Here is a 27,332-nt window from a genome sequence, read left to right as displayed (position 1 = left end):
GCTGCTGATTCCTGGAGTCGCACCGCACGGTGCAAACTTTCCGCCCCTCCACTGAGGTCCCATCTGGGGAGCCCAGGAGGGGCTGGAGGATGTGAGGGCCCCCGCAGGCCCCGAAAGAGCGCTGGGCCCCCCGCACAGCGGCAGGACATGGGTTCACCCCTGCCAGAGGGGGAAGTGGCGCAGGTGTCCCAGAGAGAGATGGAGAGCTACTACAGCCTTCTGCAGGCTGGGTCCCAGCTGGAGAGCACACTGCAGCGTGAGTACACACTGCGCCTCTGTCCCTGCGCACGCACGCGCACACACACACACACACACACACCTATAGAGACACACACGCACTTATACACTCACATACACACACACACGCACCTATACACGCACACACACTTATACCCTCACACATACATCACACACACACACACACACACACACCTATACACTAGCACATACATCACACACACAGTTATTATACACTCTCTCTCACACACACACGCACACTCTTATACACTCACATACACACACACCAATACATACACTCACACTTATGTACTCAAACCTTTGTCTCTCTTTCTCCCTTCCTCTCTCTTTCACACACAGATAAACAGACCTTAGCCTCTCCCTTCTCCATGTGCCCTCTGTTGAGGCACATCTATGGCATGTTTATGTGAACTATGCTTAAGCTCTGCCCGTAAAAGTTCTTTCCACTCTCCCAAGTAACAGTATACAGCTGCTCAGTATTACCTTAGTTTCAGGAATGTGACTGCAATGCTAAACAGTGACAGAGCACGCTGCATAACTGTCTGGACTGGACAGGTGTATCAGAGTGTAAGTCAACAGTCTGTCCTCCCCCCTCTCTCTCTCCTCCTGTTTTTTTTTTATTTTCATTTGTGTCAGTACTGCTGTGCAAGCCAGTGTCAGCCGCCAGGACACGACTCCACGCTGTAATAGTTGTTTTGGGCAATTCTGCTTGACGCTCGGCTGTCAGATGTGCTATCCGTCAGGCAGGACTCCACTTGTTTCGAGGTAGCTGTGCACCCTACCCCCTCCGTTTGCCCGAACCCATTCTCTACCGCAGCGTGGGGGAATTGCGTCATGCTTCGAAACGCTTGACGGGGCAATTCTGGCGCCGGCTCCCGTTGTTGTTGTTGTTGTTGTTGACTGAACCGATTGATCGCGCGCCGCGTTCTCTCCCCCCTCTGTCCTTATATGGCCGCCCCTGTTGTTGTTTGCCTCGTTGTTTTTAGAAAGGCAACAGGGACCACTTGAGAAATGGCTGCCTTCTGTTCTATTTTTACCTGCTTGCCCCTGTGTGTGTGTGTGTGTGTGTTCAGGGTAAAGAAATGTAACGCGATCCTGAGCCAGGCCCACAGCCTGCCTGCCCTGGAGGTGGGGGTTGTGGGGGTTGGGGGGGGGTTGTGGTGGCGGTGGTGGCGGCAGCGATGTGCTCTAATGTGATCCGCTATTATCCCGCGTGAATGTGTCTGACCCTGTGCAAACACATCCAGCACAGCCCAGAACCCTGCCCGTGTCATTGTGTCTGCTTGCACACTGGACACTGGAGACCACTGACTTTTGGCACCTAAACAAGCCCCCACTGCAATGGCTTGGAAAGTGACAGGACCAAGGCTTTTTAATTTGTCCTGCAGTTAGCTGCTGCCCTGGACTGTGGCCCTCTCCGTTCTCTGATCCAGCCTGTGAGATCAGGCTCTTGGCTTTAGCCAGAAATGGCAGTACTGGCACACCCTCGTGGGTACCTGTCTATGCCACATTACTCTTGCCCTTTCGCCCATTGCAAATCTCGCTAAAATACTATGCTGGCTTTGGGCCTGAACTGAACCAAAAGTATAAGCAAGTCACTTTTTTGCTGATGCATAATTGGGACAGAGGTGGATATGGCATCATTTCTTGGATTCACTCAGTGAATTGAATGAACTGGACCTGTCCATCGCTGAAGGTTCATCATTTGACTTTGGGAACGATGCAAATCTGAAGCAAATGAGAGAAGCTCTTACGGTGGTGTAAGATGTGCCTTTGACCGACGCAGACAAAGCCAGGTGAATAGTTCTGGAAAGATGAGAGTGTGTGTCCTTTGAGGAGTGCCTCAAATGACATGTCCCCTGGTCAGCAGGTACTGAAACAGTCAGAGTACTACAGAGCCACATCCGTTTGAGTGTGTCTGCGCTGGACACTGTGTGTGTGTATGTGTGTGTGTGTGTGTGTGTCAGTGTGTCAGCTCTGGACACTGTGTGTGTCTGTGCTGGACACTGAGTGGAAGAGCACTGGAGACTTACAATCCATGTAGCAATGCAAAGCACAGCGGAAACACACACCCACGCATACTCCTAGACAGACAGGCAAATAGATAGACATATGCACACACATATGCGTCCACACAGACACACATGCCCACAGAAACACACATGCCCACACAGCCTCATATGCCCACACAGCTGTTTCCCAGTAGTTGGCCAGAAAGACTGCAGTCCAGTAATTTATGTTTTGATATTATGGCTTGGGGGGTCAGGCCAAGGACAGGCAGCTCAATGGATAAACTCAATCAATAAAAAACTGCAAATACTACAGCTGTGCTATCACCTCCTACGAGCAGCCCTAACTGAAGGTGAATCCATTTTTGCAGCCACAAACAGTTAAATGTGGAGTTTATTTTCCTTTCGCAAAACCCAGAATGTTAATCCGCTTTAGCTTGGCAAAACTCCTGTTGACCTTGTTCCCCAAACTGGCTGAGTTGAAAGTTTGTGTATGTGTGTGTGTGTGTGTGTGGATGGGATAGACTTGCTCATCCACTAAACTACCCATCTAGGTGATGCATGGCAGCCATTTTGCTTCAAAAAAACAAACTGCCACTCCTCAGCTGAGGTGGAGAGGGAAGGGACAAAGACAAATGTATTACTTACTAATCTACGAAAGTCTCAAAGCTGCCCGACAGTGTCTCAGTAGCTTCCTTATGTCACCCAACTTTATATTGCTGTTGTGTGGTTTAGCACATCAGTTTCCAGAACGAACGAGAGAGAAATTCAGATTATAGGGCAGTATGTTTGTCTGGGAAAAGCCCTGAAAATGAAGCCATCATTTCCCTCACCTGTGTAGAAGGTGAGGCCCTGTTCAATGAAACTGAAGCTAAAGGTCTGAACAGGCTGATCTCTCAGGATTGCACAGCAGGGCTGATCTCCCTGTCTGGAGGCTGCTTGGGCAGACACTGGCTCATTGTACTGTCCATAAACACACCTGTCTCTCTCTCTCTCTTTCTCTCTGAATCTCTCTCGCTTTCTTTTCGCCCCGTGATGCCTGATCAGATGAGCTGTGTGTAAGTCCTAAGGAAGCATTCCCACATTGTTTAAAGGAGGAGTTTCAGGGGATTGTCAGGCTTTTAAGCATGAATGTGATGACAAGAATAGGAAAAAAGGTCAAACGAAGGCCAGGTGCCATTTGCAAACATTTGTTTTTGAACATTCACAGGCTTAAAGACAGGCTTATGAGCATGAGATCATCACCACCGGCAGCACTGAAAACTATGTGCACCAGCTTTATTTTAAGGGCCTTGTTGGCAAGGGGTACTTCAGTGTTGGCTGGAAATTCATTGGGCAGTCTCTGCACACCCCCCCCCCCCTCTGTTCAGGCCCGTGATTGGTTGACTGAACAGTGGAGTTCAGTTCAGAACAAAGATGAGAGCTCTGGAACGTAGGTTTAAACCATTTCTGGGCAATCAAGTTCAAGTTAAAATTTGTTTATTGTTGTAAGTATGTTGCCCAAAATATCTGGACAAGACATGCAAGTCAAAAAAGTCTGTCTGTCTGTCTGCATGTGTGCATGTGTGTGTGTGTGTGTTTTTTGTTGTGTTTGTTGTGTAACAAGAGAGATATATATTCTAGAAATTCTATGAGGAGGGGAAGATTACTTCCCACAACCTGATACCCTGAAACAGCGGCTCTTCATCATGTTTCACTAATGGGGCGGGGCAGAATCTCTCCAGCTCCCAGCCCAAGTCGGGGCCAGTGCACCTCATTAAATATTCACCGCGGATCAACGCTGCTCACTACCCAGCCAATGGCAGCCAGACAGGCGGGTGTCACCACCGTAGGGCCGGAAAGTGAACTCCGGTCTCACACTGCGCATGATTTGCACCTGTTTGAGCTTATATTTATTTTTAATGCCTTTCATGCATTATGCAGAAGGCAGTGAGCTCTCAGTGACTGCATTTAGTTGAACAGTTAAAAGGACTGACTGACTGGTCAGTGTAACAAAATAATGTGCTGTATGTGAACTACAGCCCAAAGGAAATAAGTGACAGGCTTAGATGAAGAGACATGTGATTGGGAGGCTGGTCTTTGAGGTCCACAAAATCAGGGGTTGTGGTGGTATGGAGCTGTCCTCAACACCAGACAATGAAAGGCTGCAAGAGGACCGAGACGTGACCTGTTGTAGCGTCTGTCGCCTCTCTGGCCATTACGTCAGTGGACGTGCTGCTAGTAAACAGAAAATAATGGGCTTTTCTTCCTGTGTGGCTGTGGATGTCAGCTGAAAATGTGAGGATTAAATCACAGGTGGTTAGGCTTCATCACATGAGATTGGAGGTATACATTTGTTTCCTATGATGTCATTTCCAGTGTTTCCCACCTTATGAGGTCCTATAGTGCTGAGTTATTGAGTGTCTAACATAATGGCTTATATTTGTTCAGGGTTTGTTTTAGCCATGCCTAGAATAGAAAATACAGCATTGGCAGGCGACACAAGATATTTGAAAGAGACTGCTATGTCCCAAGTCCCACAGCTAGAGGGCACTGTTGGTTATTTTCTAACCAGCTTTTGTTTTGAAGGAGGAAGAACAGAGCTGGTGCTTATTGATTTGTTATTTTAAAACCTCTGACTCACCCTATTCACCATACATCTTTGCTATCTATTTTCAATCATATGAAACACAGCAAAATGATAGTTACCAGGACTGACTCTTCTTTTAACAAGAAAGTCACACTATGCTCTGCTGTGCTATGATATATTAATGAGTTGAGGGCGTGTAAAGGCTCGGTGGCTCAATGGGTGAAACGTGGGATCAGATGTCTGGAGCAGGTTTTCCTTCCTTGGCCACATAAAGACTCAGGATAAGACTGAGAGTGTTTATGTGAAACTATCAGTAAGGTGATATGGGTGACTGCCAGCGATGGGCCAAAACACACTTGCATGTATCTTGTTACAAAACACAACATACCAATAAAAGGTAGGCTGTAGGCTATAAAGTAAAATCAAAATGGAAGAGAAATATATTCCTTTACAGTTTAACACGGGTGTAAACTGTACACAAAGTGGCTGGGAAAGCCATTTTATATATGAAATACAGCGCGCAAGTGCTAGCTGCCTCTGGTGACTGAGCTGTTGCAGCTGTGTGGTCTTGATGGCCCGGGAGGATTGTGGGTAAGGAGGGCTGTGGTCTCGGGGCTGGTCTGGCTCAGGGTGTGAGAGGAGGGGATTGGGGCTGTGCATGTAAAAGTGCGGGGATGTGACCCTGTTCCACGCTCCCTGCTGCGCAGTGGCCACACTGCAGTCACACGCTGTCGTTTGTGCTCATTGTCCAGCTGCGGTCAGAAAAGTGAAAGTTCCCAGAGTTCTGACTGCAGTCCTGGGTTGGGTCCTGCTTTGGGTTTAACTCCCTCTCATATTTGTTTTGCTTAATTTTGTTAAATCCTTTAAAACATTTTAAGACCTTAATCTCTTCCTGTCCTTCCAGTCATATCCGCTTTATCTGTTGTGAAAGTGTGAGTAAATGTGAGGACCCTGCTAATCTTCCTCCTCCTCTCTTTGGGCTTATTCCTTCTTCAGGGGTAACGGTCCCTATCAGTGTAAAGGAGGTGGGTGGCTACATTGAGAAGCAGGTGGCCTTCCTGTCAGGTAAGAGCTGTTTACTTCCATCCACACCGTATCGATGGTATACGGGGCATTATGATCAGTTGTGTTTTAGTATCTTTAATTTCACACATTCAAACTTATTTGACATGTCAATTATGCCGCTCTGTCTTCTTCTGTTTTCTGTGATAGAGCTACGGTATGCTGTGATTATATTAGGATCCAAGTTGATTTGTTATTTAAACAACAAAAAAGGAAAGGACTTCCCAGTGTGCCATGTCCACGTGACGTGGATGGCTTACGGGCTTCTTCGGGGTATGCTTGCGGAGTACACATGCAGATGTGTGGTTTCCTCCACTACCATGAAATTACCCTCCTCTTCTGAGTTCATTCCAGTCCATGCCAAATGCTGCAGAGCACACGGCATCTTCATTTCTCTTCCCCTGGACGCTAGAGAGGCTGTGGCTCTGTGAGGGTCGATAGCAGGCCCGTTCACCCGTGACTGCAGATGGACAAAATGCCTGCACGCGCTGTAGTGTTCTAGAGTGCTTAACACAGAGAGCCTGCGCAGGGCGCATACATACCAGGTCAATATGTCGTCTTTCACTGGAGTATTCCGGTGTAGACTAAATTACTCTACTTCTTTTTCCCTTCCATTTTGGCGAGTGATCATGAGGAGGGCGTGTTTCTGAGATGAAATGCAACCGTGCTGTTCCTGCTTTGCTGCTGTCAGGGTTAAACAGACAATAAAGTTTGTTCAATAAAGTTATTAAATTCTAAATTATTTTCCTCCATGCTCTTCCTCTTCCTTGGCCTCAATAATTTTAGAACCATTTTGACCAATCTCATAATTAATCTCTTGGTCAAACCTGTTCATTCCCTAGCCTGGAAATTACCAGTCATTATATGGCTCTGCCAGTGAGCTATTACATGGTATTCGTCTGGTTGTTTTATTGAACTTTTCCCAGATGCCTGTTCAGTATAGACCTTCATTCATATATTCTCATTTTAGTCATTTTCTATCACATTTTTTACAAGCTACTTGTCAAAGGTTTTAGAATTAAATGAGTCTCTTAACTTTGATATTGCAAGGTGCTCAACATATTTTTTTTGCATTTATGGACATTTTATTCTGTATTGAAAAGGTGAATCATTGATCAAATTGGGAGATAAATTATGTTTCAGGACACTAAAGCAATTTAGCCTGTAATATCACTCTCCTGTCTTTAGATCAGTAATGCGTAATCTATTGGACATTAATTTTGTTATCATAACCACAAATTAAATAATAGCGGTAAAATGTGGTAGATATGTACGATTATTCTGAAGACTTTTGATTTTTTTTTGTTGCCAGGGGGCCGGGGGGAGGAGTCTAGTGTGGTTATCACCCTCCCAGAGTGCTCCGATTTCAGCGACATTCCAGAAGAGGCTTTAGCTAAAGTCTTAACGTACCTCACTTTGATTCCACGGTATGTGACCCACCCGTACCTTGCTCATATTTTTCTCTGTTACATACCAACATCCCCGTCTCTCTCTTCCCTCTCTCTCGGGTCTACTCATTCTCTTTAGTTCACTGACTCTCTCTCTCTCTCTGCATTGCAGTACATCCCTTCACTAGGTTATGAATTCTGAACACAGATTGTTTCAAGCTTCAGTACTCTGTTTCCCCCAGACTCAAACCCCTCATAATAACCCAGAGCAGTTCTCTGTGCTGTATTACTCCGCTTGTAGCTCAAACGAAGCTTTCTGTAAAAGAGAAAGAAGCTAGGTGTGACATGATTATTCTCAAAGTCTCTGTCAAAACAAATAGCATTCTTTACTTTATATTTGAGCAATCTGAGATTATTACTGCTCGCCCCACTTCACATTAAGTAGCCCTAATACCTGTGCAATTATCTTATAATTACAGAGGCAGGTGCAATGTACTGTATTTCAACATTTGACATTTTTTAAGTCTTTTTAAAAGTTGGGGGAAATGACAATGAATTAGAGTTACTAGGTAGCGTGTAGCGCGTTTTGACTGTGGTAAGTTATGATGCAACTGCTGTCAAATCAGCAGGAAATACCACATTAAATACAGACCAAGTCAAACACTATTATCTAATAAAGCTGTGTTGTCCTCACTGTGCTCAGAACGTGGCAGCCCGGTGTTAAGTTCATCATCATTCTGGACCGGAGATTGGACACATGGGCCTCCATTAAAACGGCACTGGCAAGAATTGCGGTGAGCCTCCGCGCGGTTTCACTGTATTTCACGTATGGTCATGATAGACGTCCAAAGAACATTTACTGTTCTTTGTTTATTGGATTGAATTGGTTAAATATCTCCAGGGCAAGCATGATCATTTTACAATGAAATAATGATTTTCTGTAAATGCTTAATTACAAAAACATTTTTCCTTTACAAAGTTTCTGGGAAGAAGTTACTCCGCTGCCTGATTTTTAATCTGTCTTGGTACTGTCCATGGTCCTTAAACTGACAACGCTTCGTTGCGTCATTTGTCTTAGCCACTTAATGTGAAAATCTAAACCCCTACGTTCTTTACAATATGGCTATAATCAGTGTCTAGGTATGTGTAACCGTGTTCGATAGCGGTTCGCTATATAGCAAGTAGACTGCTGGAGGTGCTGATGACGTCACTACTATGATGACTAGCCTACTGTATGCAGACTCGACTATTATTCACAAAACGCGATGCCCTAAATGTGCTACGAAAACAAGCGTATCTAAGTGCTGTGTTTTACGAACAGTCTCTGTAATTCAGTAAAAATGTGTACAACTGCCTCAGGTAAAAATAAAAGTTAAGATGGAATTTGTCAATCAGAGCCCAGCACTGCAGGTATAGTTCCCTCTGTGTTGTAGTCTGTAGAGAACACGAGCGCGCCGTGCATTTCGGAAGAACGTGCATGTAGAGCACTTAGTGCTCTCTGGAATATGCATCTGGTCAAATCATTACTATCCATTACGGTTTGTAAATCGTGATAATTCTTTGGGGAGAGAAAGAAATCTAGCGCTCGAGCCTTGCAGACGGCGCTGCCAGCCGTGGGCGCAGCATCGTTCGACGCTGCGCCCAGTCCTGCAGCCGGAGTAGGAAACAGGGTGGCACAGGCAGGTGGAGGCAGGATGGGGTAGCCGAAAACGAAGGTGGGAAATAAAGCCTAGAAGGGGAAATCGGAGACGATGTCGGACGCTAATTCGCCCCGAGGAATTCCCAGGAAGCGGAGGACAACGGTAAGGTACCTTGCATTGAGATTATTTAAGTGCAAAAGAGTTCTTCGCAAGTTAAGACGGGCAGGGAAATGCGGCATAGCACAAAGCCGGTAGCACAGGCTTGTAGCTACATTACTGCAGATCCGTGAGGAGCATTCCGCTTAGTCATGCGATTCCGCCAGATTGATCTATTATAGTTAGAGTGCGATTAAAAAAAAAAAAAAATCCGGGTTGGAACAGAAGGAAAATTGCCGTGCCAACAGTAAATGGGAGCGGGACAAGATAGGACAATTCAATGTCACATTCGTCCAAAAACAGCTGGCCGAGGACACACAGGCTACCTAAAAAAAACCTTTATAATATTTAACGGTTCTATATCCAAAAGTAAGCATGTTTGGCAACTGCCAAAAAGATGACACTGACGCATCTACGTTTTAACCTTTCGTAATTGTACACTGTACCATCAATCATGCAATTAGGAAGTAGGTAGGCTACGAAGTATTTTAGTAACGCTAAAATTTAAATTGATTTGAGTGACTGAGTCGAAACAATTACGGATTTTATAATGAAATAATTTGCGCCTCCTCTTTTTGTATAAGGTTGTCTTCAAGTCTTTGTTGTTTCAAAGATATACAATGATGACGTTTTTCCACGTTTGTGCCCCGTGTAGAATTGGTGTACGGTCGAATGCAGTTCATCCTCTATTTGAACGCAGAGGGCAGTTTTCGCTTCACTGTACTTCCACTGTAGTCTGATGTGGATTACTGTACAAAAATATAGTGATTTCCCACCCACTGCATACTGTATACTGCACAGACAGTCTACACTTTATAGTTTATGAGTTCCCATAATGCTTACTACATGCATACAAGAATAGCCATGCAATCCCTTTCAACACCTTTCTGATACTTGTGCATATATATTCTTATCCAAGCTCTGCATTGCTGCACACCCTCACTGCTTGTAGCTCTGTACTTGAACAGATTGTTCTGGGCTGCAGGGGGAGAGGTGATGTTCATGTATGCCTTGCAGTCTGGTGATTTGGGGCCCCCTCTCTCTCCCCAGGCCTCCTTCCCTGGGACCCTCCACCTGGTCCTGGTGCTGCGGCCCATCAGCTTCTTCCAGCGAGCCGTCACCGACCTGGGCTTCCGCTTCAGCCAGGAGGACTTCATGCTGAAGATGCCAGTAATGAATTCATCAGTTCATCAGATAATCAGTGCATGCTTACTGTGCTCACTGTGAGAATCACCTTGCAGGCCATATGTATGTCTCCTGGACCTACAAAAGCATATGTTCATACTCATAGAACTGTGTTAGTGCTAGTAATGAGGGTCAAAATAGCAATGTCTTTTATATTTTTTTATTTTAATTTTACATTTAAAAATTTTTTGACCTTCATAAAATTAGTAATAAAGGAGTAATTAGGAGTAAGGGGTTTTTCAATCAACTGATTGTTAAAGAGTGTTTATTAATTAATTATTAAAGTAGTAACTGAGCTTAGTTGGAGACTGCCACTATAAATTTGTTTGAAAAGATTGAATTAAAATCCAGGTAGAAACAAAGCCAGCATGCACAGTGGGCCATGTGGAACAATACTGAGTTATTCATTTGTTTGGTTTATATTTTACAGAAGCGTATTAAAGGGGTTCATAATTCTACTGGTGCACAGCACATATGAGGGATGATGGTACTCTGTTCTGACCTTTAAAGATTAGTGGTAACTGGTTTACATGTTCTGTTCTGTCTCCTCTCTCCCAGGTGGTGATGCTCAGCTCTGTCACAGACTTGCTGCGCTATATTGATGAGAACCAGCTGACCCCAGAGTTTGGCGGTACGCTGGAGTATTGCCACAGCAGCTGGATTGTCCTGCGCACAGTACGTACCACTGGCGGTAGAGTCTGATAGCGTTGTCCATGCAAGAATTCTGGCTTTACCAGATGCTAGCCCTAGCCGTAACAATGAAATCTGATGGCCACACTGCTGATGTTATCAGCCTATCTGTTCTATGCTCTGTCATCTTCTGTCTCTCTGTCGCCCCCTGCAGGCCATTGAGAGCTTTGCAGTGACTGTGAAGGAGATCGCGCAGATGCTACAAGCCTTCGGCACTGAGCTGGCAGAAACCGATCTGCCTGAGGAGGGGACCGCCATCGAATTTCTCCTCATGTCTCACACTGACAAGTATAGGAAACTGAAGGTGCATGCTTATTATTTTTTATAGAGTAATATTTATCAATGATCTAATATTACACAGTAATGTAATGTAATATTGTGTAATAATAACATTGTTTTAATAATAATGTACTATTAATCATAATTAATGAATAATCATTAATATTAATCAATAGTCACATGCTTGTTCTGTGTGACGGAAGCACACCCAAATAAGCTCGATTTCTACTTTGTTTTGTACAGTCTTGCCTTTGACATATTTGTCACTTGTGTGATGTAACAGTGATGTCATTGCAGGATGACATCAGGTCAGTGATGAGGGAGGCGCATCACTTGCTCTCAAACCTGGAGGCTTCTGGGATTGAGGAACATTCTGGAAAACACTGGAATGTCAGCCAGGAATGGGAGACAGTGCAGAGGTACATAGTAAACCAAGCCTGTCGCAACTCAATATACATACATGCATAGTGAACTATGGTCAAGAGTCACCTTTTATAGGAGCCAGATCTTCTCCAGAAATTATAACAAGAAAATAAACTGTTTCCTGACTTCAATATGTCTACTGTATTCATGGCATAATGTTATAACACACACACACACACGTGTATACTGTATATAGCAATGCACACAGAGATTACATATTTAATTATGAATACATTTCCTGATTCTATCTTGACTACATTGCCTGTAACAGACTGTTATCAGGGCATATTTATCAAGCTGAGGCTCTCCTCTATGTGTGTCAGGTTACTGGGTCAGCTGCGGGACATGGAGATGGCCTTCGATGGCTTCTTTGAGAAGCATCACCTGAAACTGCAGCAGTATCTGCAGCTGCTGAGATACGAGTGCAGCTTCCATGAGGTACAGTACTCCAGGTCCTACTGCATGGCTGAAACTGCAGGCCTGGCTGCATATAATTATAATGCAATAATGCGCTGGTTCTTAAACTCTCTAATGTCGGGATGTTAGAAATACTTTTTAATATTGCGACCCAAATGGGAAATTTAGTACCTTTCAGGGACCCGTCAAATACACATACTAGCAAAGTCTACTACACCTACTACTGGACTACAAACTCATTTTGGGACCCACCTCATACGCTTCTGCAACCCCCTTTGGGCCCCAACCCCTAGTTTCAGACACACTGCAATAATTTAATTGCACCACATGTGTGATCCTTTCTGTATTTGTCAAATCTGTGGCGAGGGTCTGGATGAACAGACCATGGCTGAGTGCAGTGCTCTGAGTATTCTCACACTTAGTTTCTATGTACAGATGGAGTCCACGCTAGAAAAGCTGTCAGCCCAGGAGCAGGAGATCGCGGTTTCAGGAGACACTGTGGCCCAGATGGAACAGATGATCCGAGAGCTTGATGGTCTGGATGGTCAAGCGCAGGTCTGTGAGCGTGTCCTCTGGTCCTCACACTCATGGTAGAATATGCTGCACCCTACTACCAGTTCTGTGTGTCACCACTGTACTCTGTGTAATGGCATGGTAAATGCAACTCTTTAGTCTTCAGACTTCAGGATTTCTGAATCTAACTCTTAAGTCTCCAGGATTTCCTGAAAGATGTCAAAAGCTCTTATCATATTCCAACAAATATTTACATCATAGTAAACAATCTTCAAGGGGAAATAAAATCTACAAAATACCATACTTGAAAATGATGAATTATACATTATTTACCACAGGGCCTGCTGGTCTTTACTCAATACCTATTCAATCAATTAAAACAACTGATTACAGTTACCTCACCTTACCCGTTTATTGAGTCTAAATGCATTGTTTTTTTTACTAAGGAACTGAAAAACCAGCAGACCTTGTGCTGTTCCAGGGCCAGGGCTGGGGCTCCTATTCTCGTAAAAAGCGTGGTGTGTGTGATTCCTGTATTGTACCCAGTGGTGTTGTAGTGTACTCACATATATAGTCATATATAGTTTTTCGTGTGCGGTGTTACGTCTGGGACGCCTGTGTGGCCTGCTGTGGTCAGCCGGCCTAATCTCGGTCCCGTTGGCAGGAGGAGATGGGGCGTGCCCAGATCATCATCCTGCACGGGCACCAGCTGGCAGCGAACCACCACTACGCCATGGCGCTGATCGTGCAGCGCTGCAACGAGCTCCGACACGCCTGCGACACGCTGACCGCCGCCCTGAGGGGGAAGCGCAGCGCCCTGACCCAAACCAGGGAACTGCTGCTGCGCCTGGAACAGGCACTGTGCCCTATACAGAGATTACATTACATTACATTACAGGCATTTAGCAGACGCTCTTATCCAGAGCGACTTACACAACTTTTTTACTTAGCACTTTACATTGTATCCATTTATACAGCTGGATATATACTGAAGCAATGCAGGTTAAGTACCTTGCTCAAGGGTACAACGGCAGTTTCCTTACCCGGGATTCGAACCTGCGACCTTTCGGTTACAAGCGCAGTTCCTTACCCACTGTGCCACACTCCGTCCTATAGATTACACATTCTCTCTCAGTTTCTCTCTCTCTGTTACACGCACACATACACACACATGCACACACACACTCTCTCTGTTACACGCACACATACACATGGACACACACACACAACACACACTCTCTCTCTGTTACACACACACACAGACACACACACACATAGACACACATACACACACACTCTCTCTCTGTTATGCGCACACCTACACACACACACACATGCACACACACACATAGACACACATACACACCCACTCTCTCTCTCTGTTACACACACACACACGTACACACACATACACACACACACTCTCTCTGTCTCTCGCTCTCGCTCTCACTCTCTCTCTCTCTGTTACACACATAAATGCAGATTACACACACAAACTCTCTCCCTCTGTCTCTCTCGCTCTTTCTCTCTGTTACACACACACACACACACATACATGCACAAACGCATGCAAATTCACCAATACACACAGACACATCACATACTGTAAGCGAGCCATGTTTGTGAGCCATAATAAGCCATCATAGATAACTGACCATCTTGTATGACTTCAGTTCCTCCTTCCTGTTGCTGTGTGTGTGAGATGGATGCTGCAGTGAGTTTGCCTCCATGGGGAACTGTTTCTCTGTTTCCCTCTGATATCGTTTTTTTGTTAGGCCCTTCTTCCTGTGAGCCACTGAGTTTGTCTGTCTGTCTCTCTGCTTGTTGCTGCTCATCTCAAGGAGACAGGTCATGTGATCAGTCTGTGTCTGTCTCTCTCAGACCCTGCGCTGGTGTGATGAGGCAGCCTACCTCTTAGCCAACCAGCTGGTGGAAAAGTTCCAGTCCAGAGATGGGGCGAAGGTTGCACTGCAGGATATCGAGCGCTTCCAGGAGGGTGCAGCTCCTCCCCTGAGTGTGGGTCCTGATGTGCTGAGCATGGAGTTTGAGTCTATCCTCACCCCACAGCTACAGGTAAACTATACTACACCTCAGCTACAGGTAAACTATTCTCACACCTCAGCTACAGGTAAACTATCCTACACCTTACCCACAGGTAAACAATCCCACACCTCAGCTACAGGTAAACTATCCCACACCTCAGCTACAGGTAAACTATCCTACATCTATGCTACAGGTAAACTATCCAACACTTCAGCTACAGGTAAACTATCCCACACCTCAGCTACAGGTAAACTATCCTACATCTCAGCTACAGGTAAACAATCTAACACCTCAGCTACAGGTTGACTATCCCACACCTCAGCTACAGGTAAACTATACCACACCTCAGCTACAGGTAAACTATCCCACAACTCAGGTACAGGTAAACAATCCAATACTTCCCACCAACCCCAGGCTCAGATCGGAGCAGCCCATGAGAAGCTCACTGCAGTCCAGGGGATGCTCCAAAACCGGCAGGCCTGCCTGCGGACGTTGGCTGACAAGCAGGTCCGCCCCATACAGCTGGTGGCCCCCCGACCTGAGAACCCACCCCGCTCCAAGTCCCCCCTCTTCTCCCCAAAACACGGTGAGAGTTATAGAGACAGACCGTCATGCAGGACACACTCAGTACACAAATGGACACAAATAACGTATGTTAAAGATAAACAGCCCTAATAATATACATTCAAGATGAACTGCCTCAATAACATGCATTAAAGATAAACTACCTCAATAACATGCATTAGAGATACCCTGCCTCAGTGGAGCTCTGGTGGTTGTTCCACACATGGTGTTTAAGCTCTGTGGTACAGCAGGCTATGCCACATGACCCCACGCCTCCACTGTCCCAGCCAGCATGTGAGAGGCTGTGCCACATGACCCCACGCCTCCACTGTCCCACCCGGCATGTGAGAGGCTGTCACATGACCCCATGCCTCCACTGTCCCAGCCAGCATGTGAGAGGCTGTCACATGACCCCACGCCTCCACTGTCCCAGCCAGCATGTGAGAGGCTGCCACATGACCCCACGCCTCCACTGTCCCAGCCAGCATGTGAGAAGCTGTCACATGACCCCATGCCTCCACTGTCCCAGCCAGCATGTGAGAGGCTGTCACATGACCCCATGCCTCCACTGTCCCAGCCAGCATGAGAGAGGCTGTCACATGACCCCATGCCTCCACTGTCCCAGCCAGCATGTGAGAGGCTGTCACATGACCCCACGCCTCCACTGTCCCAGCCAGCATGTGAGAGGCTGTCACATGACCCCACGCCTCCACTGTCCCTCCCAGCATGCTCATGATTTCCCGGCCCCATGTTATTGACCTGGCCTTGCAGGTTTGTGTTACACACAGCTCCTCAGTCCCCTGACAGCAGCTTTCCTGCCTATGACACCAGAGCTGTCCTGACTGGGCCAGTGGCCGGTATCACAGAACGTACAGTGTGCCAGATACCTCACTGAGGTAGCCACACCAGCCAGCTATGTACTGAATTAATGAGTTCCCCTCAGGGCATAATGAGATCGCATAGCTAACTGTCCCTTCAGTCTATGTTCAGATTTGCAATTAGTATTGTCATGTTTTTTTGAAAAAGCCTCTTAATTTTATTTTTCCATGGGGAATTAGTTTTTTTTTTGTGTGTTCATTATGTCTGCCTGCCTGTTGTGTATCTGGTTGCGTGTCTGTGTCTGTATGTGTGTGTGTGTGTGTGTGTCTGAATTTGTGAGAAGGTTTCTGCTTCTTTGTGTTCCACTTGCTTTTCTTTCTCCCTGAGTTCCCCTCTATGGGTTGTTGGTATCACTTTCATTTGAAGCCAAAAGTTCCAGGAGGCAGAAAATATCAAATAAATTGATAAGTATATACCGGCATGCATTTGATGTTCACGAAAATCTTTTCAAGGAGGAACATATCAAAGGAAATGTCTTCAGTGATGATATGGGATGTCATTAGCTTGGCTCTGCTGATAGGCTGTGATCTTTCAGGATACATTATGTGACCACAATCAAAGGAAAGCTGACAGTCATTCTAGGACATGAGTCACACAGAAGTTTTGAGAGTTTCACTGGACCCAAACTCATTCCTGTTGATTCGGTACCTGTCTTATCTTTGGGAAAAAAGCATCGTCTTTTTATTTTCCCAGACTTCAATTCCGGGTTGAAGTTCTCCTTTGACATCTCCCTCCCGGGCAAGAGAGCATCACGGAAAGGCCCCAGTGCCAGGAAGGTAAGATACTCTACTCTCTGCCCTTCATTCCCAAAGGTGCAAATAGAGTGGTGTATAGAAAGGTGCCAGGTGGCAAATCTACTGTATAGTGGATGCAGTGGAGGTTTGCCAAAGAAATGTTAATGCTGATGTACTGACCCTCTGGAAGCAGCCTGGATGCTAGCGCTCTTTCTGGTATCCTTGGCAGCGAAGAGTCATTTGCATATTCTCTGATTCACGAGAATAGCAGAGTACAGTATGGTAACCACAGCAAATGTGGGTGGGATAGAGTTTTATACCTACTGGGGAAAAGACCTGTGAAAATAATTTATTCTGTTCTCACTCTCTCTATCGCCCTCTCTCTTTCTCAAGTTAAGGTTCAAATGTATTGTAATGGCATGAAATTCTACATTTAAAAAAATGTAAGTAACACTCAGCAACAAATGGAACAAGGAAAACAGAAAAATATATGTGGACATTTACATTAAACTATCAAGGGGACATAAATGAATTGGGTATTTTTTACTCTCTCTCACACTCTCTGTCTCTCTGTCTCTCTCTCTCTCTCAGATAGAGGTGATGCATGACTACGAGGAGAATCGCAGCACTCTGTCCTTCAGTTCAGAGGGGGAAGACAGCCCAGACCTTTTGAAGCGGTAAACAGTGTTTATACCGTATGTCTCTGTTGTGCTTATTAATGTCCCTACAGGCCCTGCAGCCAGTTGGCTGAATGTCATTTTAGAATCACAGTAACCTGTTGTTCTGCCATCTCTCCAGCCACGTGATTAAGGAGCTCATTGAAACAGAGAGGATCTATGTGGATGAGCTGCTGTCTGTGTTGCTGGTGAGCACACAATATAATAACATATAATTGACCGTTGTCACAAATGGTATTTTACAGATTTTTTTCTTCTTGAAGACTGTTCAATATGATGTAAATATTTGTTGGAATATGTTGTGACTGTTTCACATTGTGCTGCGAATATCAATATTGATGCATGATTTTGACCGCCAGGAAAATAACACGTCATAATTAGTTTGTCAGTATTTTGCACACTTCCCCTTTGTTATGATGTAATTCATATATTTATGTGTGAACATGCTGAGCCACACCCTCCTCTGTCATGTGACTCTGTAGGGCTACAGGGCAGAGATGGATAACCCTGCCCTCTCAGGGCTTTTGCCCCCTGACCTGCGCAACAAGCAAGAGATCCTGTTTGGGAATATGCCAGAGATCTACAACTTCCACAGCAGGTGAGAAAGCCCCACTCACTTCAACACACACTCAACACATGCACATGCAGATGCACATGCACATGCACATGCACATGCAGATGCACATACACATGCACCTGCACATGCACATGCACATACACATGCACATGCACATACACATGCACATGCACACGCACATGCACGTGCAAAAGTACAGAACAATAATAACTAAATCAGTCTGCATTACAACACCATAAAGCACACTGTAACCTCTCAAAAAGTACTTTAACAGCAAGAATTTAACACCCTGGGATATTTTATTATATAGCCAGTGAAGAACACTCAAGCCTTGTTCAAATCTGGCTGTTTAATCACCAGTCCTCTCTGCGGGGGTTTCACCCCTACTGAGTGCAATTACTAAATGGGATGATTTCTGAAAAATATTGGGTAATTAGACCCTTTTTATCATTTAGCCTTTAGTGATTTTAAGCCTCGATGATTAAACAGAACGAATGTAAACTCAGCTGATAAGCTCGACTACCACAGGGCACTGTTTCCCCGTCCTGTCACTGGGGCACCGCTGTGTAGGAGGTTTTTATTTCAGTGTGAATATCAGCGAAGGTTCGGCCGTTATAAGTGAATCCTGATCTAAAGCTGACGTCTCTTGACAGCTGACTGCTTTGGGATGGATGGGGAAGGCGTGGAGTTGGCACGTCATGCTCACGATTAGATCAGAGCAAATGTATTTCTACTTTTTCATGTGCATTTGTACTCCACTATAGCAACAGAGATTATTTAAAAAATCATTGTCAGATTAAACTGTTCACATGCTTCAGGAGTGTTTGAATGTAATGCATTGAGGCCACTGCAGTAAAGCCTGCTCTGCACTGCTCACAGGGTCTTCCTGCAGGATCTGGAGGGATGTCTGAATGCTCCAGAAGGAGTGGGAGGGTGCTTTCTGGAGAGGGTGAGAAACTGAGACTGTGTGTGTGTGTGTGTGTGTGTCTGTGTCTGTCTGTGCGTGCGTATGTGTGCGTGTGTGTATGCGTGTGTGTATGCGTGTGTGTGTGTGTGTGTGTGTGTGTGCCTGCCTGCATGCCGGCGTGCCTATGTGTGTGTGTGTGCCTATGTGTGTGTGTGTGCGCCTGTGTGTGTGTGCCTGCCTGTGTGTGTGCATGCGTGTGTGTGTGCGCATCTACATGTAGATGCATGTGTTAATGCGGGTCTATGTAATGGTTGTATCTGTGAGTTGTTGTTTTTTTTGCAGTTTCAATTGAAGTTATTGTTCCTTTGCAGAAAGAACAGTTCCAGGTGTATGAGCGGTATTGTCAGAACAAGCCTCGATCTGAATTGCTATGGAGACAATTTTCCGACTGTGCCTTCTTCCAGGTGTAGTATAAAATGTCAAACATATTTTACGTGTATAATTTGGTCACAGTCAATTCTAACAAACAGTGCCACCTACTGGTAACTGTACTATATATCTTTTTCATCATTCTTTGATTTATGAACTGTATACGTTTTTATCTTTTAAAATAGTTCAGTAGTCACATTTTCATAACTATACAGTAAGTGACAAAATTTTGGGAAATGGAATTAAACTTTCAACTCTCTTCCTCTCTTTAACCGTACAGGAGTGTCAAAGAAAGCTTGAGCACAAACTAGGCTTGGACTCCTACTTACTGAAACCAGTCCAACGTTTGACCAAGTACCAGCTTCTTCTGAAGGTTAGTGTAGCACAGTGGGTAAGGAACTGGACGAGGTGTAGCACAGTGGGTAAGGAACTGGGCTTGTAACCGAAAGGTCGCAGGTTCGATTCCCGGGTAAGGACACTGCCGTTGTACCCTTGAGCAAGGTACTTAACCTGCATTGCTTCAGTATATATCCAGCTGTATAAATGGATGCAATGTAAATGCTATGTAAAAAAGTTGTGTAAGTCGCTCTGGATAAGAGCGTCTGCTAAATGCCTGTAATGTAATGTAATGTAATGTTAGTTAAGGGTGATTTTCAAATACCACCCCTTGAGTGTAGTATACACATGTGTACAGTGGTCAGACACACACACACACATGCATACACACACACACACACATACACACACCCACACACGCACGCACGCACACACACACACACACAGTGCTCTGTATTCTCCCACAGGAGCTGCTGAAGTACAGTGTTGGCTGCGAGGGAGCCTCCGACCTGAAGGAGGCGCTAACTGCAATGCTGGACCTTCTCAAATCTGTTAATGACTCCATGCATCAGATTGCCATCACCGGTTATGAGGTGAGCATTTATAAAGCCACCTGGCAAGTCTTTATTCAAGTCAATACATTCTGCTGCCATTATAGTATATATATTAATTTTGAATTGACAAAGTCATCAATCAATCAACTAATCAGTCAATCAATACATCATATTTTACTTGATATAGTGCTCATAAAACGTGTATTATTCAGAATGAAATTGAATGGGGACATAAATGATTATTAAAATCCTAAGTAGGGACAGGAGTTGGAAATAGCTATAATCTCTGTATGCGGTACATCAGTTACATCAACTTGTTTGAAACGAGTTTAAGTGGTACTATGTTAACTTGCATTGTCCCGACCAAATAAACTATATGAATGAAGGAACAATGAAAGTGTATAAACCACCTTGAGCAATAGCATTGAAACCATTTATTTTGGCAAATCTTACAGTAAAGAGAGCTTCAGAAAGATGTTGTCTAATATTGCATTACATACAGGGAGTGTATTATAGTAGTAACTGACACATGCTCATGGGTAGAGTAGCATGCACAGAGAAATTAATTGCATTGTATAGTATTGTACTGTACTGTATTGTAGTATATTGTATTGTATTGTAGTGTATTCTATTGTACTGTATTGTAGTATATTGCGCTGTACTGTATTTTACTTTACTGTATTGTAGTGTATTGTAGTATATTGCACTGTACTGTATTGTAGTGTATTGTAGTGTATTGCACTGTACTGTATTGTAGTGTATTGTAGTGTATTGCACTGTACTGTATTGTAGTGTATTGTAGTATATTGCACTGTAGTATATTGTATTGTATTGTAGTGTATTCCACTGTACTGTATTGTAGTGTATTGTAGTATATTGCACTGTAGTATATTGTATTGTATTGTAGTGTATTTTACTGTACTGTATTGTACTGTATTGTACTATATTGTAGTATATTGTATTGTATTGTAGTGTATTTTACTGTACTGTATTGTACTGTATTGTAGTATATTGCATTGTGCTGTATTGTATTGTATAGTATAGTATTGTACTGTACTGTGCGCAGGGGGACCTGAGTGATCTGGGCCGGGTGCTGATGCAGGGCTCCTTCAGCGTGTGGCTCAGCCATAAGAAGGGCCCCACGCGCATGAAGGACCTGGCGCGCTTCAAGCCCATGCAGAGGCACCTGTTCCTGCACGAGCGGGCCCTGCTGTTCTGCAAGCGCAGGGAGGAGCACGGGGAGGGCTGCTACAGCTTCAAACACCTGTGCAAGGTAGAGACCGCCTACCACAGCTTCAAACACCTGTGCAAGGTAGAGACCGCCTACCACAGCTTCAAACACCTGTGCAAGGTAGAGACTGCCTACTACAGCTTCAAACACCTGTGCAAGGTAGAGACTGCCTACCACAGCTTCAAACACCTGTGCAAGGTACAGACCGCCTACCACAGCTTCAAACACCTGTGCAAGGTAGAGACTGCCTACTACAGCTTCAAACACCTGTGCAAGGTAGAGACCACCTACTACAGCTTCAAACACCTGTGCAAGGTAGAGACCGCCTACCACAGCTTCAAACACCTGTGCAAGGTAGAGACTGCCTACTACAGCTTCAAACACCTGTGCAAGGTGGAGACCCCCTCCTACAGCTTAAAACACTCATCCTAGGTAATACAGACTCCCGCCTACAGCTTCAAAGGCATAGATAACCTGGTGGGACCACTGATCGTGTCCAACCACAGAGGGGGATTTGAAGGGTTTTCTCAGAAACTTGAATCACTTTTTACCAATTAAAGTGATAGACTTTTTTTAGCGGTTAGTTTTTGTGGAAACTCTTTGAAAGTTTGCTATTCTACACAGATCTCAGAGGCACATGTTGATGTGCTGTTTAATTGTTTTGAGGCCACTTTAATTTAAACTTCAAGCAGAAATGGGGATGTGTGTGAATTATGTATTTTTCTCATCAGATGAGCGCAGTGGGAATCACAGAGAATGTGAAGGGTGACGTGAAGAAGTTTGAAATCTGGTACAGTGGAAGAGAGGAAGTGTATGTGGTGCAGGTATAGAGGATTCAGCCATTTCCTGTCTACGCATTTCCTGAGGAATATCTACTTCCTCTGTTTTGCCTGTCCTCTTGTTTCACATGTAAGATCTCCATTTTATTTCTCCAGGCGCCATCGGTGGAGGTGAAGCTGGCCTGGCTCAACGAGATCCGCAGAATTCTCACCAACCAGCAGAAACTTCTCCGAGGTCTGTGCTGTGTGTTTTTAGGACTCAGATACTTTCACTGGGTTTTAGAGGTCAGGGGTCTGTACTGCGCATTAGCTAATCTACCTTAGTCTGAATTCATTTTTGTTGTACTCCTTTGTTTTTCACACACAACTTTGAATGTCGTGTTTTAAAAAATGCTTTGAGTGATTTTAATTAATTAAAATTAAATGGATCTCCCGTTCTCTTTCTCTGTCTCTCAGAGGAGTCCTATCAACACAGCCCAGTGTCTGATCAGATCCAGCTCTCCCCGCCACTGTCAGACAGGTGAGCTTTCTTCCATGTTGCATCTCACAGCAAAATGATTGTCTGTGTTCTCCACCATCTGTATAAAGGAGTTCCCTCACTGTAAAGCCAGTTCCTGCTCCTACACATTGAAGCAGTTTGTAGTGTCCGGGGGAGAGTAACAAGCTGCCAAGGCATTCTTCATTAAAGGCCTAGTGAGTCACTGTTTACCTCACAGAATTAAAAAATGTCAGATGAAATTTGTGACTCAAGGTAGCTTCTTGCTTCCTCCGGTTGATGCCACAAAACAGTTCAGGATGCATCTGGTACGTTTGGTCGAAGCGGTTTTTCTATCACACGACTCAAACGTGCAGATCCCGCAGCACTTTGTCAGCCATTTTGTAAGAGATGAGGCACGCGCTGTGGCGGCCATGTTGTGAGGTTGAAGCTGTGCCTGGGCGAGTCTGTGAGGGTGAATGAGTGGGAGGTGCAGGAGCGGGTATTCGTGGTGTCTCGCTGTGCCCACACTCGTGGTGTCTCGTTGCCTTGTCCCGCAGGCCCGTGTGTCCGTCCGGAAGCGTCCGTAAGGGCTGCTTGCCCACGCTTGCCTATGCGTCCCTGTCGGCCGATGTGTTTCTGTGTCTGCGTGCCCGACGCCCCAAACACCAGTGATGCTCAGTGTTAAATTCAGCAGGATGCCCCTCCACCCCACCCACCCACCCGCCCCCTTTCCAGCGGCAGTCCCGTGCAGTGTCTGGTTGGTGATTCGGTGACCAAGGGCTGCTGCTTTTGCATACTGACCGTCATTGCACTCCCCCCCCCCCCCCCCCCCCCACCTCCCTCCTCTGACTGCCACCCAACCTTCTCCTCCTGTCTCTGAGGAGTACTCCTAATCTGAAAACCTCCTAATCTCCATGGCTACGCAGCTGACCCCCGACCCTTCCCCACACCCCAGACATGGTACCCAGAAGAGATTTATGTGCATATCTTCATATCTGCAAGTTCTGCATTGTCAGCTTTTGTTTTTGCAATGTGCATGAAGGGCAAATATAAGAGGAGATGTTTTGGTTTAATTTTCATGGTAATGTTTTTCATTCCTGCTGCCAAAGCTAACCATACTTTTTAAGGTGGGGCTCGCTTTTTGAGATCTTGTCCCCTGGACCTTACAAAACAAGCTGCTAGTTTTTGTATTCTAATGTGGAACCCCCCTAAAAGACAAAAAAACATTCAACTAAACTTTCTGACTAGGATCTTGATAAACCGAGACCACATTCACTGTCATAATTGGTTCTGCACCTGAAAAAAAAAAAAACATGCACTGCTTCTACCAGAGCCTGTCACATGGTCTCTCTTTCTAGCAATTTATGAGCAGAATGGCATCTGGTTGTGCTGATTGGCTCATGTGTACTGCCATGTGTGTCATGTGACTGTCCCTCCCCTGGCTTCTCAGCTTGTCTGTCTCGCCCTTCCCCCGCAGCAAGCTGCAGAGGTCGTCGGTCAGCTCAGAGGAGACCGAGTCGGGTCGCACCAGTCCGGTCCTGCTGGACTCGCTCGTCTTCTCCCCCCAGCACCAGCCCAACCGCCGCAGTGAGTCCGCTCCGTACTCCATCCAGCAAAGCGCCGGTCGGGTCCAGTCTGGGACAGTCGCCACAGATTACGTATTCTAATCAGATGGTCAGCTCCTGCTTTCTTTCTTAACAACAGGAGTTCTAGCTGGTTTTTAGTGCTCTATTAAAAGCACACAACATCCATTGCTAGAGAATTGCCTTGGTTCACATCCCCTTAAATGATATTCATAAGATGCATCAAAATGAAATATTTTTACTGAACAGTAGGGAGGCACAACTCGAAATATTAAGACATACAGTACACATACAGTATACTACTACAGAGCTGAGTATCTGGTGGGACTACAGAATTGGTGCCTTTGAAAAGAATGGCAATGTTGCTATTCTCATCCATAATATACAGCTTACAATTTATTCATCTAAAAATAGATTTAAATTTTTATTCATCCCTTAAGGTTTTTATTAGCTTGATCTGCCAAAATGAAATGGGAAAGATAAAACATTCTTTTAAAAAAATAGTAAAAAAATCCAAATGATTAGTGAAGTTTTTTAAAATGACTTCCGTGAGGCTGAGTGTGATTTGGGTCCCGTTCCCGGGTCATTACCAGGCTGGCCGGGTGCCTCTCGCTCGGTGGATATCTGTGAGGGCCTGGAGAACTGGAGCAGAGCCAATGACAGCTCCAATCTGTCAGACACCGAGGAGGACGACGCGGTCCTGCTGGTGAGTGAGACCCTATTGGGCGACCTCAGGAGGCAAAGGGCTGCGCAATATTTAGCAATGTCGTAGAAGGAAGGCCAAAGCCAGGGTTTGTGCACGTCTCTGGCACTGCCAGCTTCAGACTCCTGCGAGCAGTGGGATTCTGGGACTCGTAGTCTGTGGGGTTGATCCTGCCACTCTGCCAGGTGAATGCGCAAATACAAATTGACGTATTAGCCAATGCCCCTTGAGTACTGGATTAATCTGGGCTAAAGCCCTCAATCCCATTCTCTGCAAGTTTAATGGGTTTGAAAGCTCTCATCCATGACCAGTTGAAGTTCACAGTCCTGTTGTTATGTACAGTAACCCTGGTGTGATACAGGGGAAGTATTACTGGGAAAATCATGCACTTTTTCCTCTGGTCCACTTCCCATCAGCCCTTGGGAAAGCTGCACCTGCATTTGTGAAGGCATTGTGAGGAAAATCATGAAGTGTAACCAATTTCTTTGTACTGTCCCCCTACCAGGTCCCAGGCAAGTACAGGGCCTTGGCTGACTGTCAAAGGCCAGATGACTTCATCATAAAGTGCGGTGACATCATCCAGCTGCTGCGGGAAGACAAAGAAGGGCATTGGTGAGTGCCCTGCAAAAGGAGCAGGAGATGACAGCCCCCCGTCACTGACAGTGTCTTGAGAAGCTGTGGATTGACCATGTGAGAGCAATCACACATAGTTATCCAGCTCGTGCTCTGTTGATCTCTCTCTCAGGCTGGTGAAGAACCTCAGTCGCAGACAGGAGGGCTGGATCCCAGTCGGAAGCCTGCAGCTGATTCTGGGTGACAGTGCCAGGCTGCAATCCAACAGGCTTGGAGGTGAGGAGGCAAACGTAGGCCTTAGAGTGGCTTGGAGGTGAGGAGGCCAACGTAGGCCTTAAGTGTGTTAAGAGTGCCCCAGGGTGTCCTGGGATTTGTGTTCACCTTGACACCACAACCAATTGAGAACCGAGGAAAACAGGTGAGGTGTGACTAACAATTAAGAGCCGATCATCAAGGAAAACCAGCAGACCCTCAAGCTCTCCAGGTTCAGGCTACATCAGCACTGATAGCCTTTCATGCTGTGGATAAGAACTGTACAGAACTGTGCTGAACAGTATCTCTAGGAAACAGTCACATTTCCTGTAACATTGAAATATACAGTAATATGGGATTTATGTGTGCCGTTTGTCCAGTGTTTCCTGCGTAGCCACTTTTATAAATTTATTTTTGCTCTGTGCTTTATCTCATCTGTCACACTATCATGTTATTGCGCATTTTTCTGATTGTGTTTGTCTATGCTGTTTACATTTGTCCATTTTTTTTTTGCAGAACCACCATTTCTGAAAACCCGGAAGCTGAGCACTCCCTGATTGGGTGGTGGCCCTCCTGCCTCGGCCCGCACAGAGCGCAGGACCGACGGGGGCTTGAGGACACGGCCGAGGACTCTGGGATAGCTTTCATTTACACCCATGCAGACCTTTTTCCTGGTGGGTCCAACGGGCAGCCAATCAAGGCAGAGCAGAGACACTTTGGATTCTGCGTTCCGACAAAAAGGGAAGCAGGTCCAGGGCAGGTCTCCCAGGAAACAGCACAAAGGAAGGTCTGTGGTGAAGACTCTGTAGGGCTCATTTCAGATCTCAGAAACGAAGGAACCAGGAGCCCCAGTTCTGCAATAAAAGCACTTGGTTGAGGCTGGGTTTATCAGACCCAGTTTTGCACTGAATTCCCTGGTTCAGTCAGGATGGGACCTTTACAATGTTTAACACAGAGGACAAGGGAGGAAATCATATACCAACCAAATATGAATTTAAATCCACCCGTTTGGAGCGAGCGGGGGAGTGTGGGGGGGGGGGGGGGGGTGAATGGGGACTGAATTACATCCTGTACACTCTTCTCCCGTCGACAGTGAGGTACTGGGGTTCACCTCTGATTCCCTCCCATTAGCATTCCATTACTCTGCGTGTTCCGGAATCCGATGTGAATTCAAACGTCTGCAGCATGGACTGCTGTGACCACGTCAACTGACTGACCCTCCCTCACACACACTGTCAGACTGGGTCCTGGATGTGTTGGGGAAAACCCGTTTTGTAGAAGAACATCAGAAGGACATTCATCATTTTACAATGTCATTGACAATCTTTGGCCAGTTGGGATGGCTTATTGTCTCCAGAATAGGGCTCAAATAATCTTCCCTTCGAATGTGTTGTTTTACTACAATCGTGTTTTGTATCATCCAAGAAAACATGCGAAACCTGTT

The 27,332-nt window shown here is 45.5% G+C and overlaps 1 protein-coding gene across 5 annotated transcripts; it reads left to right on the top strand.

Annotated features, from left to right (window-relative positions):
• Positions 1-26,925, top strand: mcf2a (MCF.2 cell line derived transforming sequence a). 5 transcript variants are annotated; one of them, XM_035411610.1, is made up of 30 exons: positions 1-256; positions 5,833-5,901; positions 7,211-7,325; positions 7,990-8,080; positions 10,133-10,252; positions 10,826-10,942; positions 11,112-11,261; positions 11,534-11,655; positions 11,983-12,097; positions 12,512-12,631; positions 13,254-13,445; positions 14,471-14,662; positions 15,047-15,218; positions 16,769-16,851; positions 17,401-17,486; positions 17,608-17,674; positions 17,969-18,084; positions 18,943-19,012; positions 19,342-19,434; positions 19,680-19,772; positions 20,203-20,328; positions 21,356-21,562; positions 22,252-22,344; positions 22,456-22,534; positions 22,756-22,819; positions 24,255-24,364; positions 24,954-25,066; positions 25,569-25,675; positions 25,809-25,912; positions 26,405-26,925. In XM_035411610.1, exons 1-30 carry the CDS (start codon positions 148-150, stop codon positions 26,443-26,445), a joined length of 3,336 nt encoding a protein of 1,111 aa, XP_035267501.1. In that variant the 5' UTR covers positions 1-147; the 3' UTR covers positions 26,446-26,925. The 5 variants fall into 5 exon arrangements, with proteins under 5 accessions (XP_035267501.1, XP_035267500.1, XP_035267499.1 ...); XM_035411609.1 differs by having other exon boundaries at positions 21,356-21,874; positions 22,759-22,819; XM_035411608.1 differs by having other exon boundaries at positions 21,356-21,874.
• The last annotated feature ends 407 nt before the right edge of the window (positions 26,926-27,332 follow it).

This window comes from Anguilla anguilla, chromosome 3, assembly GCF_013347855.1.
Source record: "Anguilla anguilla isolate fAngAng1 chromosome 3, fAngAng1.pri, whole genome shotgun sequence".
Lineage (NCBI taxonomy): Eukaryota > Metazoa > Chordata > Actinopteri > Anguilliformes > Anguillidae > Anguilla > Anguilla anguilla.
The sequence above is the reverse complement of the archived record's forward strand: the minus strand, read 5'-3'. Positions and strand labels throughout refer to the sequence as shown.